This window comes from Balaenoptera ricei, chromosome 11 (genome assembly GCF_028023285.1).
Source record: "Balaenoptera ricei isolate mBalRic1 chromosome 11, mBalRic1.hap2, whole genome shotgun sequence".
Taxonomy (NCBI): Eukaryota; Metazoa; Chordata; class Mammalia; order Artiodactyla; family Balaenopteridae; genus Balaenoptera; species Balaenoptera ricei.
The window spans coordinates 101419013-101436473 of record NC_082649.1 but is presented as its reverse complement, the minus strand read 5'-3'; the positions used below and the strand labels follow the sequence as shown (position 1 = coordinate 101436473).

General features: G+C 43.2%; 1 protein-coding gene across 6 annotated transcripts in view; it reads left to right on the top strand.

Moving 5' to 3' along the window:
- VGLL4 (vestigial like family member 4) overlaps positions 1-17461 on the top strand; it is a 273405-nt gene that overhangs the window by 69558 nt on the left and 186386 nt on the right. Inside the window, exon 8 of one of the 6 annotated variants that reach the window (XM_059940389.1) lies at positions 11759-12634. The exons of the other annotated variants lie outside the window; for them this stretch is intronic. Coding sequence (XP_059796372.1) covers positions 11759-11934 — 176 coding nt within the window. The 3' untranslated portion in view covers positions 11935-12634. Of the gene's footprint in view, positions 1-11758; positions 12635-17461 lie in introns of those variants that run through there. 6 annotated transcript variants of the gene reach the window in all.

The following is a 17461-nucleotide window of genomic DNA, read 5'->3' as shown; positions in this document are numbered from 1 at the left end:
TTCTTACAGAAAATAACAGAGGAGAATAAAGGGGGTTAAAAATACATACGAGCCGGTCAGTGAGTGAGTGTGTGTACTACACATTATCAAGCAAGGAAGAAAACACACCCATCTCATTTTCCTGAACTGGTCAGGGTGTCACAGCAGACACGTCCAGCATCTTTCATCACCCGTTCCGTGTTTCTGCTGTCCTACGGGGGTGACCCAATCTTCCTTCCTGCAGGACCTGCATCCTTAGTGGTCCTGTCTTTATTGGGTCGTTCTAGGCTTTTATTAACTTTCACTGTTGAACATGGTTCCAAGTTTTGTATGTTGAGTAGTGAGAATTTGATAATGCTTACTGTGCTAAGGACTGTTTCTTGCATTAACTCATTTACCCTCACGGCAACCCTATAAGGTCGGTACAATTACTATCCTACAAATGAGGAAACTGAGGCTCAGAGAGGTTAAATAATTTACCCAAAGTCACACAGCTAGTTAAGCGGTAGAGCCAAGATCCACACACACGTTTGAATAGTCTGAATCCAGTCTCAGTGCCCGTAACCACTGTGCTTATCCAGAGCTGGGCACACAGAAGGTACACGGTCAACGGTAGCTGTTATCATTCACGTTGCTTCCATTTGACTAATACTTGACTTGTGGGGAAGCTTTTACTCTCTGCCCTATAAAAATGACTAGTTGACTAAATAAAGCCTAAATAAAGAAACCTCCCTGATATCTGGCTAGAATTCCTTGAAACACTCTTTGAGAATTCACAACTGTCTAATGCAAAGCCTGATTCCCAAAGCAGCGTCCCCTAGAATTGAGTCATGGCTTCCGGTCATAACATGTCTCTTTCTCAGCCGGGCAACCTCAGAAAAAGTTTGGGACTTGGTGACCCAAGACTCATGAGCAAATCCCAGGTGAGCTCTGCCCCAGACCAGCCGGGAGACATTGGGCCTACCTGAGGGTGGCAATGGCTGAGCTTGCTCATGTGGTTGCAGGAGGAGCAGTCTTTGGGGGATGGGAGAAAAAATGGCAAGGGTACAAGTACAGGGCAGTGCGGCACTGGAGGGCTGCCTCTGCACACTGCGTGTGCCCACATGATCCCCAGGCGAGCGTCGGGAGAGCCGCGTGCTGAGAGGCCTTCTGTACTCTGTCACGTGAGCAGAACTCCTTACAAGTAAGAGGTAGTCCTGTCGTTCCTAAGGTGTCTCCATGGCCACAGTCCTGGGTTGCGGCTCCAGCTGAATCGTGGATTCCTGCTCCACTGAGGTACTGTGTGGCCCTGTGTCTCCCCCCTGAGCCCTGCCCTCCAGGACCCCTGGAGCTGGTGGTCCCCTAACTACCAGAACACCCTCAGTGAACAGAAAGAAGCGGGAGTATGAATTTGATCAGACTCACTGTATCTGACTAAGAGAAGATGCTCGTCGACCCAGGCACTCTGTCTGGTCCTGACCAAAAAGTTCCCGAGTTCATCTAACCCACGGAAATGCCCACTGCCAACCTGTGCTGAGGAGCAAGTGGGTCCAGTGGCACAGGTACCAGTGAGTGTGCAAGTCCTTTAAATTAATGGAGGATGGAACGGAACAGGGAAATGACCCAACATTTACCAAAGGCCTGTGAACACCAGGGGTCATACATAAACCGCTTCCTTTAATCCTTACCCTGCTTCAACAGCATCCATGTGATTCCTGTTTTTTTTTTTTTTACAACCAAGGAAACTCAGGGTTAAAGAGGTTTCATAGCGGGCCCACCACCCCGCAGCTAGTACGTGGCAAGGCTGGGGTTTGCATTCGGGTCTGTCCGACTCAGAAGTCCACTTGCGGTTCGGCATCACACCCCACTTTGGGCCTTGCCTGCAAGAGGTGGGTAATTCTCTCCAAGTTCATCCAGATGATCTCTCCTGTGATTATTTTCAGGCATCACTAGCCATGGGACTAAAGTCGTCTGGTTTAGTTTCTCCTACACTATTTCTATTTCTTCTGAGACCAAGTGGAATGATAAAAACATTCCTTCCTAGAATGAGCTCCTTCTGGAGAGACGATGCATGAAATGTCAGAGTCGCTGGGGAGCCTAGAGACCGTTTACCCTCCCTCACTGTCCAGGTGGGATGAGGAGGTCCCAGACAGGTTGCAGCTTCCAAGGCCACATGTATTTGTTGACAGCCTGGGCTAAAACCTGCAGCTTTTACATCCCACTTAATCCCCCTTTCACTTCAGCCTGCTCTTCTACCCACCCAGCAGGTAGGTCAATTATAACAGCACCTGGGGTTTTAGTAGCTTTTAGGAGATCAAGAAGAACAAAATCTCTAGGCTCATATTCTTTTCAAAAATTACAGGACACCCCACCTAAATGTAACTCCTAACTCTAACTTGAGTTTCATTATCCTCAACCCCTTCCTATATGACTGACCAACTATAATGTTTGGGCTACAGATAAAAGAAAGTCTTTCCCTGGAATTCCAGGTTACCATGGGTTACGTGGAAGTATTATACATCAGGGACTGTAGCAGGTGGAAAAGCAGGAAAAGGCTAAAGGCTCTCAAGAGAATTGAATTCAACTGATAGTAATTCAATGTTGCTTAGCGATGTGGGGCTGGGGGGAGATGGAATCCCGCCCTCCGTAAGATTAGCAAGTAGGGAGGACAGAGTTCATCCTCATATCATAATACAAGATGAGAAGGGATCAATGCCATGAAGAGAAGTTCATGAATTAATTGACTTAGTACTTAACAAATGTTTAATAAATGCTAAGTACATGTCAACCCAACTCTAAGGATCTTGCAATGCAGAAAAGTAGTCAGGTCAGTAAATTGTGAATTATGTTTGTCTGATAAATGCTGAATTATAGGGGTCACTATAGGCTGCTGTGAAGATATATAAAAGTAAAGGCAAGTATTGTTCGAGTCCTCCCAGTGTGTCAGGCGCTATTCTCAGCATTCTCTCTGTGTTTATTCGGATAAAAGCCCTGAGTGAAGTCATCACCATGCATTTAGGGAACTAAAGTTAGCTCAAGAGCAATAAAATGTCAGGCTGATTCCGTACAGAAGTGAGGCTGGAGAGATGACTGAAGCCAGATCATGAAAGGTCTTACAAGGCCTGTTAGTGTATTAATCATTATCCCCAGAGCAATGAAGAGCCAGCAGGGATTTTGAGCTGGAGAGTGGAAAGCGATTTTCATTTTATGGAAATGATTATGGCCTCAGCATGGAGAATGGATCTGAAGGGACAGGACTCCGATCGTCCAGTGGAGAGACAATGGTGGTCTAGGGCACAGTCACCAAGAATGGACCCAGAGAGACAACTTCAACTGATGTTTAGGAAGCAGACTCAGTACAGCTTGATGGTTGAATATGGAGAAGGTGGTGTCAAGGTTCTGGCTGGGGCAACCAGGAGAATGGGGTGCTGTTTCCCAAGTCGGGGATTCAGGAGGAGGAGGAGCAGATTTTGGGGTGGCATGAGGACGGTGATAAATTCAGGTCCTGGCATGCTGAGTTCGGAAAGAAAACCAGGAGGAGAACAAGGCATCAAGTCATACAGGGGATAGTGAGGAAGTGTTCAATGGTATTCCTGTTCCCATGAATGATCAGTGTTTCCTCCTTGGAGTGCCTGCCCTATGGGAGGATTAATTTTCTTCCCCCATAGACATCAGATTTAGCCTTATGACTTGTTTTGGCCAATGAAGTGAGAATGGAAGAGACACATGTCACTTCTGGACAGAAAAGGAGTCAGCCCAGAGTCTATCCTGTCTTGTTTCCCCCTGCCATAGGACTGGCAGTGTTCCAGGGAGAGGCAGCACCAACAGTCTTGGTCACAGAGTGAAGAAAACGTGGAGCAGAGCCACAGCTGACCCACGATGCACTCTTAGCATGAGTGGAAAACAAACATTTGTGGTTGTAGCCTCTGAGATTTGGGAAATACTTGTTACTGCAATATAACCTAGCCTATCCTGACTGACAAAGTGGGAAAGGTCACACTCAATTGGGAGGGTCAAAAAAGCTGAACCCTTACCTCACACCATACCAAAATTAACTCAAATGGATCAAAGCCTAAGTGTAACAGCAAAAAATATATAACTCTTAGAAGAAAACATGAGTAAAGCATAACCTTGAATTAGTCAACGGTTTCTTAGACATAACACCAAAAGCACAAGCAACAAAAGAAAAAAATATACTAGACATCATCAAAATTTTAAACTTTTGTGCTTCAACGGACACCATCAAGAAAGTGAAAAGACAACCCACAGAATGGGAGAAAATATTTGCAAATCATATATTGGGGAAGGTCCTTGTACCTAGGATATATAAAGAACTATTTAATTCAATAATAAGAAGACAGCTATATTTTAAAATGGGCAAAGGATCTGAATAGACATTTTCCCAAAGAAGATAAACAGCCAATAAGCACATGAAAAGATGCTCGACATCATTAGTCATCAGGAAAATGCAAATCAAACCACAATGAGCTACCACTTTACACCCACTAGGGTGGCCCAAATCAAAAAAAAAGAAAATGGCAAGCATTGGTGAAGATGTGGAGAATCAGAACCCTCAGCCACTGATTGTGGGAATTGAGGGTGCAGCTGCTGTGGAAAACCATCTGGCACTTCCTCAAATGGTGAAACAGTTACCACATCATCCAACAACCCCACTTTAAGCTATGCACCCAAGAGAAATGAAAACAGATGCCCAAACAAAAACGTGTATGTAAATACTCAACAGCACCGTGATCCACAATAGCCAAGAAGTGGAAACATCCCAGTGTCCATCATGATGAGTGGATAAAGAAAATGTGGTATATCCCTTACAATGGAATATTACTCAGCAATAGGAAAGAATGAAGTGCTGACACATGCTGCAACGTGCGTGCACCTTGAGCACATTATGCTCAGGGGAAGAAGCCACACACAAAAGACCCCATATTGTGTGACTCAGTGTCTGTTGAATACCCAGAATAGACAAATGTATAGAGAAAGTAGGTGAGTGGTTACCTGAGGCCGGAGGTGGGTCATCGAGGGGGCTTGGGAATGACAGCTAAGAGATGAGGGGTTTCTTTTTGGGTTATTGAAAATGTTCTAAAACTGATCGTGGTTATGGTTGCAGAACTCTGTGAATACACTAAAAACCATTGAATTGTACTTAAGTTCAGTGGTTTAAGTGCATTAAACAGTGAATTGTATGGTATGTGAATTATATCTCAATAAAACTTTTAAAAATAGAAGAAAGGTCTTATGGAGAAGTCCCTTGAGATGGCCTTAGAGGAATGGTGGGAGTTAAGGAGTTGACAGGGAACAGCAAGTAGGGCTTTAATTTTTTTGCCTGAGAATTTAGAGTTTAGTTTTAGGGTCTCAAACCAGGGCTGCCTCTCATCTCTAAGCCAAGCTAGACCTTAGGATGCAGGGACAACTCAGAGGAGGTCCTACTCCGTTTGGCTGCCCTCCAGTGCAATGCCGAGAAATGCCTGGGTACGTTGCTTCCAGCCCTCTGCTGGAGAGTAGGACTCCTCAGCCTGCCCCAGAGCCGGTGGTGCTCTCAGAAGAGCTGCTGGGACCTTCGACTTGAGTATCTACACGCCTCACATGTGAGGCAGCAGTGCCGAAACGGGGGGCCCATCGTGATGTCCGATGACATCCAGTCTTACCACAGTCGCATACTGAGTGGCAAGTTTCTCAATGTCTTATAGAAATTAGAGAAGTAAGTACGATTCCTGAGACTGGAGGGACTTCTAAGAGGGGATTTGCAGTGATGACGTATTTTCCTCATTTGCTGCAGAGATGTAGCTAATCATCCTGCAAGAGGCCCACAGACCTCCATGTCCTTGGGCAACTATGGCAGGCAAAAGTCTCAGTCTGTTGATAGAGTCGTTTCCCTCGAGAAGGACGATGTAGCACTGAGGATGTAAGTCGTAGGCGGGTTCCCTGGGAAACAGACTCTGAGAAGGGGATTGGCCTGCAGGAGGTTTATCAGAGAGTGGAGGAGGAACAGCCCCTGGAAGAAAGCGAGGGCAGCGAGGGCAGGCAGAGGGAGAAGCTGGGCTGGGATGCAGCTTTGATAGCGGCCTCCGCTGGTCCTCCAGGGAAGCTCTGGGGCCGCGTGGCCTTGCAGAGTACTCCCAGATTGGAGCACGGCAGCCGGGTCTGTGTTCCAAGGCAACAACGCTTTTCAGAACAGTTTCTTTCCTTTTCAGTTGTCTGGAACAACTCTCTTCCAGATCTTTTCAGCTATAACACCTCAGAGCCCCTGTAATATAGAACAAACATTCAAATATTGGCTGTTTATATGTTAACACTTTTTTTAGCCGTTTTCTCCAAAGATCTCACAGACCTGTGCAGTCCAGCATGGTGGCCACTAGACATGTGGCCATAGAGCCCTTGACATATGACCGCTCCAAAGTGAGATGTGATGTGAGTGTAGAATTTATGCCAGATTTCGAAGACTTAGCATGAAAAAAAGAATGTAGGATGGCTCATGAATAATTTTTAATATTGATTGTATATTGAGATGATAATATTTTGGATACCTTGGCTAAATATATCATTAATGCTAGTATTAATACTAATTTCACCTGTTCCTTTTTACTTTTTTAAGTTTTTTTTTTTTTTTGATATGGACCATTTTAAAAGTCTTTATTGAATTTGTTACAATATTGCTTCTGTTTTCTGTTTTGGTTTTTTGGCCATGAGGCATGTGGGATCTTAGCTCCCCGACCAGGGATTGAACCCACACCCCCTACATTGGAAGGTGAAGTGTTAACCACTGGACCGCCAGGGAAGTCCCTACTTTTTTTGTTTTCATGTGCCACTGAACAGTTTAAAATTGTGGCTTCCACGATGTCTCCCCTGGGCAGTGCTCCCCTGGACCTTTTCGGACAGTCTGTACCTTGGTTTCTTTCTGAAGTGCGATGAAGACTGTTCTCTCTTCATGGGATGCCCGGTAAGAACTCTATTCCTTTCTTCTAGTCACGCATGCCTTGCCCATGGAAGCTCTCACAAAAGTTTGTTGAGGAAAATGATGAAGCAGAAACATCCCACTTTGTTTGACTTCCCTCTTTTAGATGTTCCTGTGCCATTTTATCAGCTTCATCACAGATGGGAAAGAAGAAAGATTGTGGGTGTGTCGAGGGTGTGTAAAAGAAAGAGTAGCTTATTAGGACATCGTGATGTCATTCACAGAAAGCAGATTATACAAACACAATGGCCACTCTTTGTGCAGAGTCTTAACAGCTATATACATGTCTCTGAATCCTTTTTCACGGGCATTATCTAACTTAAGCCTCATAACAGTGCTGTGAGACATATATTTTTATTATTCTCATTTTGCAGGTGAGGGAACTCATCTCTCCAAACTCTGGTTTATATTACCTGCCTGGCCCTGTGGGATCTGAGGTTTTGACACCCTGTTCCTTGGCCAATTACATATTTTTATATTGAAAACTTAATTGAAACCAAATGAGTAAGGTTCCAATGTATGCTTTAGTCCAAAAACCTTGATTGAAAATTTTAATCAAATGCATTTACATTGTGATTTAAATATTTATTTAGACTTGATTCCATCCCTGGTATAGGAGATTCCATTTCAGTTTTTCTTTTGTAACTATACTCTAGTTGTTTAACATAACCTTATTATGCATCCTTCATAACTCAAAGATAATTTTAAGGTTTCCTTTTTGGGAGGACCAGATGCTGAAAGCAGTTTGTTTTTCAAATTTTGGAGCTCTTCCAGAATCCAATGCTAATCGAAGCACATAACTGTGAATTCACTGGGAGGTGACCTATTTCCAAGTCAGCAGGTCAGGGAGGGGCTTGGGTAATATTTTCATTATTTTTATTAAGAGTACAGCCACAGCCACCACAAATGTAGAGCTGTCAGTGGTTTTATTTAACTAGAACAACAAACATATGTTTCCCAGATATCTTTATTCAAGACAAAAGAAACAGATTTTCTTCCAACAAAAGAATGAAAGTTTTAGAAATGTTTAACTCATTTATAAATGTAAAATACATTTATTTTTAAAATATGCAATAAGCATATTTTATGATGTTTCTATCAGAATATTTTTACGCTTTATTTTTAAATATATTTTTATGTTTCCATCAGGTTTGCGTGTGAACCATAAACTACATGATTATTTTACTCGATTACGTACGTACATACGATTATGTAGGGAACACTTCTCAGTTTCTCTTTCCTTTTTACTCACAGAACAGAAGAGAAAGCGTTTCTACTTTCCAATTCCCAAATGATATTTCCACATAGTATTAATTTATCTAAAGGAAATACATATTCCTTCTATGCTTATTGCTGTTAGAAGCTTAATTATCGACTCAGAAAGTGCGTGGTTTAACGGGAAAGGTGTGACCTCTGGGGGTCGTTAGACTGGGGTTCAAATCCCAACCCTGCTGCTTGTCAGCTGAGAGGCCCCAAGAGGTCATTCATCCTCTAAAAAGTTGGGTTTCCTCGTCTGGAAAATGGGGATAATGCCTACTTTGCAAGGGTTGGCATGAAGCTCAAATTAAATGACTGTGGTAGTATTTTATCCACTGTAAAGCTGATGTATAATATCCTCTCTGATGGCCTGCGGTGATGAGGAGGCAGAGTGGTATAACGGACAGAGCTCAGAACCTGAAGATGGAGGGGAAGGAAGGCAACATTGCTGCTGCTCTCCTCCCCTTCACATAAATTGTATCATTTTCCTACAATAACCCTGCCAGGTGGATGTTAATATTCCCATTTTGCACTCTGTTCTTCTCACTATACCTCTTAGATTTAAGTTCAAGTTTCCATTATACCAATTACTATGTAGCCTTGGGGACAACATTTATTCTAAGTCTCAGGGTTTGTTTGTTTTTTAATTAATTGATTGCTTAATTAATTAATTAATTTGGCTGTGTCGGGACTTAATTGCTGCATGCGGGATATTTAGTTGTGGCATTCGGATTCTTAGTTGCGGCATGCGGACTCTTAGTTGTGGCATGCGGGATCTAGTTCCCCTACCAAGGATCGAACCTGGGCCCCCTGCCTTGGGAGTGCAGAGTCCTACCCACTGGACCACCAGGGAAGTCCCGTCAGGGTTTTTTTTTTTAATCTGTAAAACTGTAGTGATATTAATCCTGACATCACATAGTAGCACCGCAACTGCTTTTTTAGAGATGCCCAAACCCTTTTTAGAGCTAGATTAACTATAAATACAAAAGTAAATGTTCAAATGCTTACCTTTAGGATCCAGTGGGATAATATGCATCGTAACACCTCGCTTTCAGTAGGAGTTCAGTAAAAGTCTGGATCTGTACTAAGATTCCTGCACCAGCACGCTGGCTTGACTTTATTTTAAGACTTCTCAGCACACACGTCTCTTAAAATTTGTAGCAGTTTACATAGTGGAGATGGGACTGCAGAACGATTAGACCCTGGCCACCTTCCTGAAACAGCAATGCTGTCCTGAGAAACATAGTTGAAGGGTGAGTTGTGCACGTAGATGTCAGAAATCGCCAGGACAGCAGCAGGGAATGTGATCCTGGGGGCGCTGGTGAGCAGGGCTCCAAGGCCTGCAGCGAATGTCGGAGGTCAGCAAGAGGAAAAGTGTTCTGGCTCGTGGCCTGAGCCTCAAAGGGAGAGAGGTGAGGTCCGAGGGCAGCTGTGGGAGTCAGGAGATGGCGGGCTCCACCGCCTGGGCCTGTGGCGCGTGGTCCCTTCATGGCAAGTGCCCCCCTTCTGTCCGTGGTCCCGCTACTCCATCCGTGCTAACCCCGCCAGCTAGTCAACAGCCACCCTGGATCTCAGTGACTGCTCTTGTTGGCAGGGTGGAGGGCCTGCCTGTGTCAGTCTGCTTTGATAGAGAACTTTCCAGGTGCACATTTAAAGGGAAAGGACATCTTCTGACTCCCAGGGAAGAGAAGCAGACACCTCGCAGGGCTGGGTTTTCTAAGGTGCTGAGAGAGCTCTCCCTCACTCTGTTCGTCCAGGAAGTTTTCCTGCCCGTAAATTGCACCTTCATGGAGTCAGAACCAGGGTGCTCAAACCTGTTTTCAGTCGCAGAGCACCTGGAAGTCAGCTTCCTTTGCAGAAGATGATGAAACACCTGCATTTCTATGTCTCATACGAACCATGATTTAGCTGAGAATACGTTGATGTACTTAGCATCTAGTTGGGTCAGAAATGTTCTGCTTGATTAAACTTGCACACTGATGTGCCTCAAGCAGACTGGTTCATGAAGGAGACAAGCTGCTGAGGCTCCAGACGGGTTTCCTCAGGATCCAGTTTCCAAGAGTCTCCAGTACATTCATTTCATTTCCAGTATTCATTTTCCAAGAGGTTTGGGTGTTCTGCTACTATTTGACAGTAGTCATCAAAGAAAAATACTGGGAGAAAAACTTAAAATTGACCAAGTACTAGTCATTAGCTTTTTTTTTTTTTTTTTTAGCAAATCAAAAAGGAAAAAAATAATTATATTTGGGGGACTTTGCAGTCAGAAAGACCCGGGTTCAAATTAAGAGTATTAGCTGTGGGACGGTGGACAGGTTAGTCAATCTCTTGGAACCTGCTTCCTCTTCTAAAATGGAGACGATACCTACTTGGCAGGATTATTCTCAAGATTAGCATTAGTGTCTGTAAAGCCCCCGGCACAGCACCTGCCCCATAGTAGGAAGCTTAATAAACACCAGGCATTGTTAATACTATTGGTGTGGGAACACCTCATTTTGCCCCTGGAACACCAGTGTTCCGTAAGCCTGAGATGGAAAAGGCCTGGAGATGATTGGATTGTATCCCGCATCCCACAGGGGAGGCAACAGAGACTCAGAGAGGAGCCCAAAAATCACACAGCAAGTTTGCAGCACATCAGGGGTAGAATCCCAACCTCAACGGCTTCCCTGCCACGTTGTGCTGTTCCCTTCTGCAAACCCAGAGCCTTTCTAAAATGCCCCACACACTGTCCCTTGAGGCCACCGGCTGTTTTGCCTGCGTTCTCTTCTCCTCTGGTCGCCGCCTGCCAAGGGCAGAGGATGTGCAGTGACTCCCCTGGTGAGCCCGGCCCCAGCCCCTGTTGTGTTAAAGCAAACAGTCCTCTCCCAGCTGGGCCGACACGTTCGTGCTTCTCGTCCTGTTCATTGCTCCCGCTGTGGCTTTGCTCTGTTGGAGAATTTGTCAAGGAAGCTGCCTGCCCCAGCACCAGGGCACAGCTGGAGACGCTGCAGGCATGGCTGCTGGAGCAGGGAAAGCCCCGGGGGCTCAGCCGGCCTGGGCTGCCCGCCTCGGGGCTGCAGAGAGCAGGTTTGGGCAGGGAGAGGGGGACTGGGAGTGGAGGGGGACCTGTCGGCACTTGCCTGCAAGTCTCCAGGGAGAGAGAGGGTGAGACACCTGGGACGGGGGAGGCAGAAGCAACACAACGGAACCCAGGTACACCTTAGGGACCATGCAGAGATATCACTATCTTGAACACCATCTTTATTATTTAAAACAGGAACCCGATGCTTTAAAATGTGTTGGTTGGTGGCTTTCCTCCCCCACCCCACTCCCTGTTCCTTTTTTAGGTTCACGGCTCAGCAGCCGTGCCTGGCCCACCAGTCACCTTCCTGAACTTCTATTATGTCACCAGCAGCCAATCAGAGAGACTGGTGAGTGTGCGATTCCAGTGTTACTGCCTAGGTTGACTTAATCCCGGCCAAGAGCAAAGAAGCTTGACAGTTTTCATCAGCAGGCCGAGCCTTTTAAACGGATTTTTGAAAAGCCTGCCTATTTTTTTAGGGCCACTTACAAACTTTCTCTGTGTCTCCACCCCAGGCTTATGGATGAGCCCTCCACACACCGAGGTAGAAAGCCGGCTTACAAAGCCTGCAGCAGACACTGAAATAAACAGGCACCTGCTTCCAACTATGCAGCTCCCGGCTCTGGTCCAGGACCACCTGTGCGTCCCACCTCTGGGTTCCAGGGGGTGCCCTGAACAAATTCTTCTCTAAATTACCTGGAATCAAGCCTTCCTGTCCCAGACCAAGTTATGCTTCACCAGGACTTTCTACCTTGTTATCCAGGCTCCTTCTTCCCAGACTGTGGTTCCTTGGCAGGATGGTCCCTGATTTAGGCTCCATATCTCCCACGTGGCTAACACAGGGGCCGGCAGAGAACTCCAGTGGCCTGAAGGAATGGTGTGCTTTGGCAGAGCCTCGGAGTTCTGCCTTGCCTCGTACCAAATGCTGGCTGAGGGTTGGATGGGGCTGGGAGGCAGAGTTCCACTCTCCAGCCCAGCCCATGTTGAGGACCTGACTCTTCTGGCACTCTGAAGGTAGCATCTGCCTCACCTAAAACTTCCCTTGTGGAAAAACAAAAAATAACATGCAGAGGAATCCCCATAACGTTATCAGCTGATTTTTCAGTGGAAACTCTGCAGGCCAGAAGGTAGTGGCAGGATACACTTAAAGTGATGAAAGAGAAAAACCTACAACCAAGATTACTCTACCCAGCAAGGATCTCATTCAGATTCGACAGAGAAGTCAAAAGCTTTTCAGACAAACAAAACCTGAGAGAATTCAGCACCACCAAACCAGCTTTACAACAAATGCTAAAGAAACTTCTCTAAGCAGGAAACACAAGAGAAGAAAAAGACCCACAAAAACAAACCCAAAACAATTAAGAAAATGGTCATAGGAACATACATATCGATATTAACCTTGAATGTAAATGGATTAAATGCCCCAACCAAAAGACACAGATTGGCTGAATGGATACAAAAACAAAACCCATATATATGCTGTCTACAAGAGACCCACTTAAGACCTAGGGACACATACAGACTGAAAGTGAAGGGATGGAAAAAGATATTCCATGCAAATGAAATCAAAAGAAAGCTGGAGTAGCAATACTCATATCAGGTAAAATAGACTTTAAAATAAAGACTGTTACAAGAGATAAGGAGGGACACTACATAATGATCAAAGGGTCAATCCAAGAAGAAGATAATAACAATTATAAATAAACACCCAACATAGGAGCACCTCAATACATAAGGCAAATGCTAACAGCCATGAAAGGAGAAATCGACAGTAACACAATAATAGTAGGCAACTTTAACACCCCACTTACACCAATGGACAGATCATCCAAACAGAAAATAAGTAAGGAAACACAAGCTTTACATGACACAATAGACCAGATAGATCTAAATAATATTTATAGAACATTCCACCCAAAAGTGGCAGAATACACTTTCTTCTCAAGTGCACATGGAACATTCTCCAGGATAGATCACATCTTGGGTCACAATCAAGCCTCGGAAAATTTAAGAAAATTGAAATCGTATCAAGCATCTTTTCTGACCACAACGCTATGAGATTGGAAATCAATTACAGGAAAAAACTGTAAAAAACACAAATACCTGGAGGCTAAACAGTGCGCTACTAAATAACCAAGAGATCACTGAAGAAATCAAAGAAGAAATAAAAGAATACATAGAAACAAATGACAACGAATACACGAAGACCCAAAACCTATGGGTTGCAGCAAAAGCAGTTCTAAGAGGGAAGTTTACAGCAATTCAATCTCACCTCAAGAAACAAGAAAAATCTCAATCTAACCCTACAGTTAAAACAGGTAGAGAAAGAAGAACAAAGAAAACCCAAAGTCAGTAGAAGGAAAGAAATCAAAGATCAGAGCAGAAATAAATGAAATAGAAATGAAGAAAACAATAGCAAAGATCAATAAAACTAAAAGCTGGTTCTTTGAGAAGATAAACCAAATTGATAAACCCTTAGCCAGACTCATCAAGAAAAAAAGGGAGAGGATGCAAATCAATAAAATTAGAAATGAAGAAGGAGAAATCACATCTGACACTGCAGAAATCCAAAGGATTAGAAGAGACTACTACAAACAACTATATGCCAATAAAATGGACAACCACGAAGAAATGGACAAATTCTTGGAAAGGCACAATTTTCCAAGACCGAACCAGGAAGAATTAGAAAATATAAACAGACCTATCACAGGTAATGAAATTGAAACCATAATTAAAAATTTTCCAACAAACAAAAGTCCAGGACCAGATGGCTTCACAGGCAAATTCTATCAAACATTTAGAGAAGACCTAACAACCATCCTTCTCAAACTCTTCCAAAAAATTGCAGAGGGAGAAACACTCCCAAATTCATTCTATGAAGCCACCATCACCCTGATACCAAAACCAGAAAAAGATATCACAAAAAAAGAAAATTATAGATCAATATCACTGATGAACATAGATGCAAAAATGCTGAACAAAATACTGGCAAACAGAATCCAACAGCACATTAAAAGGATCGTACACGATGATCAAGTGGGATTTATCCCAAGGATGCAAGGATTCTTCAATATACGCAAATCAATCAATGAGATACACCACATTAACAAATTAAGGAATAAAAACCATATGATCATCTCAATAGATGCAGGAAAACTTTTGACAAAATTCAACACCCATTTATGATAAAAACTCTCCAGAAAATGGGCATAGAGGGAACGTACCTCAACATATAAAGGCCCTATATGACAAACCCACAGCAAGCATCATACTCAATGGTGAAAAACTGAAAGCATTTCCACTAGGATCAGGAACAAGACAAGGATGTCCACTCTCACCACTCTTATTCAACATAGTTTTGGAAGTCTTAGCCACAGCAATCAGAGAAGAAAAAGAAATAAAAGGATACAAATTGGAAAAGAAGAAGTAAAATTGTCACTGTTTGCCAATGACATGATACTATACATAGAGAATCCTAAAGATGCCACTAGAAAACTACTAGAACTAATCAATGAATTTGGTAAGATTACAGGATACAAAATTAATGCACAGAAATCTCTGGCATTCCTATACACCAACAACGAAAAATCAGAGAAATTAAGGAAACACTCCCATTTACTACTGCAACAAGAAGAATAAAATACCTAGGAATAAACCTGCCTAAGGAGGCGAAAGACTTGTACTCAGAAAACTGTAAAATGCTGATGAAAGAAATCAAAGATGACATAAACAGTTGGAGATATATACCATGTTCTTGGATTGGAAGAATCAATATTGTGAAAATGACTATACTACCCAAAGCAATCTACAGATTCACTGCAATTCCTATCAAACTACCAATGGCATTCTTCACAGAATTAGAGCAAAAAATCTTACAATTCGTATGGAAACACAAAAGACCTGAATAGCCAAAGCAATCTTGAGAAAGAAAAATGGAGTTGGAGGAATCAGGCTCCCCGACTTCAAACTATACCACAAAGCTACAGTAATCAAGACAGTATGGTACTGGCACAAAAACAGAAATATAGATCAATGGTACAGGATAGAATGCCCAGAGATAAACCCACGCATATATGGTCAACTAATTTACGACAAAGGAGGTAAGGATATACAATGGAGAAAAGACAGTCTGTTCAATAAGTGGTGCTGGGAAAACTGGACAGCTACATGTAAAAGAATAAAAGTAGAACACCTAACACTATAACCAAAAATAAACTCAAAATGGATTAAAGACTTAAATGTAAGACCAGACACTATAAAACTTTTAGAGGAAAACATAGGAAGAACACTGTTTGACATAAACCACAGCAAGATCTTTTTTGACCCACCTCCTAGGTAACAGAAATAAAAACAAAAATAAACAAATGGGACTTAATTAAACTTAAAAGCTTTTGCACAGCAAAGGAAACCATCAACAAGACAAAAAGACAACACTCAGAGTTGGATAAAATATTTGCAAATGAAACAACAGACAAAGGATTAATCTCCAAAATATACAAACAGCTCATGGAGCTCAATATCAAAAAAACAAACAATCCTGTTAAAAAATGGGCAGAAGACCTAAATAGACATTTCACCGAGGAAGACATATAGATGGCCAAGAGGAACATGAAAAGATGCTCAACATCAGTAATTATTAGAGAAATAGACATCAAAACTACAGTGAGGTATCACCTCACACCAGTCAGAATGGCTATTATCAAAAAAGCTAGAAACAATAAATGCTGGAAAGGGTGTGGTGAAAAGGGAACCCTCCTACACTGTTGGTGGGAATGTAAATTGATACAACCACTATGGAAAACAGTATGGAGGTTCTGTAAAAAACTAAAACTAGAACTACCATATGACCCAGCAATCCCACTACTGGGCATATACCCTGAGAAAACCATAATTCAAAAAGAGACATGCACCCCAGTGTTCATTGCAACAGTATTTACAATAGCCAGGACAAGGAACCAACCTAAATGTCCATCGACAGATGAATGGATAAAGAAGATGTGGCACATATATACAATGGAATATTACTCAGCCATAAAAAGAAACAAAATTGAGTTATTTGTAGTGAGGTGGATGGACCTAGAGACTGTCATACCTAGTGAAGTAAGTCATAAAGAGAAAAACAAATTCCGTATGCTAACGCATATATATGGAATCTAAAAAAAAAAAAAAAATGGTACTGATGAACCTAGTTAGAGGGCAGGAATAAAGAGGTAGACGTAGAGAATGGACTTGAGGATATAGGGTGGGAGAGCAAAGCTGGGGCGAAGTGAGAGTAGCATCGACATATATACACTACCGAATGTAAAATAGTTGGCTGGTGGGAAGCAGCAGCATAGCACAGGGAGATCAGCTTTGTGCTTTGCGATGACCTAGAGGAGTGGGATAGGGAGGATGGGAGGGAGGCTCAAGAGGGAGGGGATTTGGGGACATGTGTATGCATATGCTGATTCTCTTTGTTGTGCCACAGAAGCTAACACAGTATTGTGAGCAATTATACTCCAATAAAGATCTATTAAAACAAAAACAAAAACTTCCCTAGTTTGGTTTTGATTTTCACCACCAATAAGAGAACTTCTGGATAGTCAGGGGCCTACTTACTTTCATTCTTCCCTTGGCCTAATCTAGCAGTCAGTAAACCGTGCAAATAGACTCTGCCTTGTTTTGTAAATGAGCTGTATTTGGACACAGCCAGGCTTATACATGTAAGTATTGTCTATGGCTGCTTTCACGCTACAATAGTGGAGCTGAGAAGCTGGGATGAAGATCATATTTTGTCAAGGCAAAAAATGTTTACTATTTGACCCTTTAGAGAGTTTGCCAGCCTCTTAAATCATCTACCTGACTGCCCCACACTGATCACTTAAGCCTCAGATTCAATCACACCATTCTTCTGCTTTAAAAAAATCTCCAAATTTACACTGTGTAGACAGAAGCTCCTTTGTGCGGCTCTACACAGCCCGGCCCTCACTCCCTTCCATCTTGACTTTGCACCCTCCGCCTCTGCTCATGATCAGCCCTGATGTCATGCCTTTGTCCAGCCTAGAACACCCTTCCGCTTTCTCCATCTGCCAAGCCTCTAGACATCCTTTAACACCAAATTCAAATGTCATCTCCCCTATGCACCCTTCCTAGATGCTTAGCAGAATTAATTGCTCCCTGCTCTGTGCTCCCATGCCTCTTTGGACAGACAACCGCCACTGTCTTGACCATATGGGATG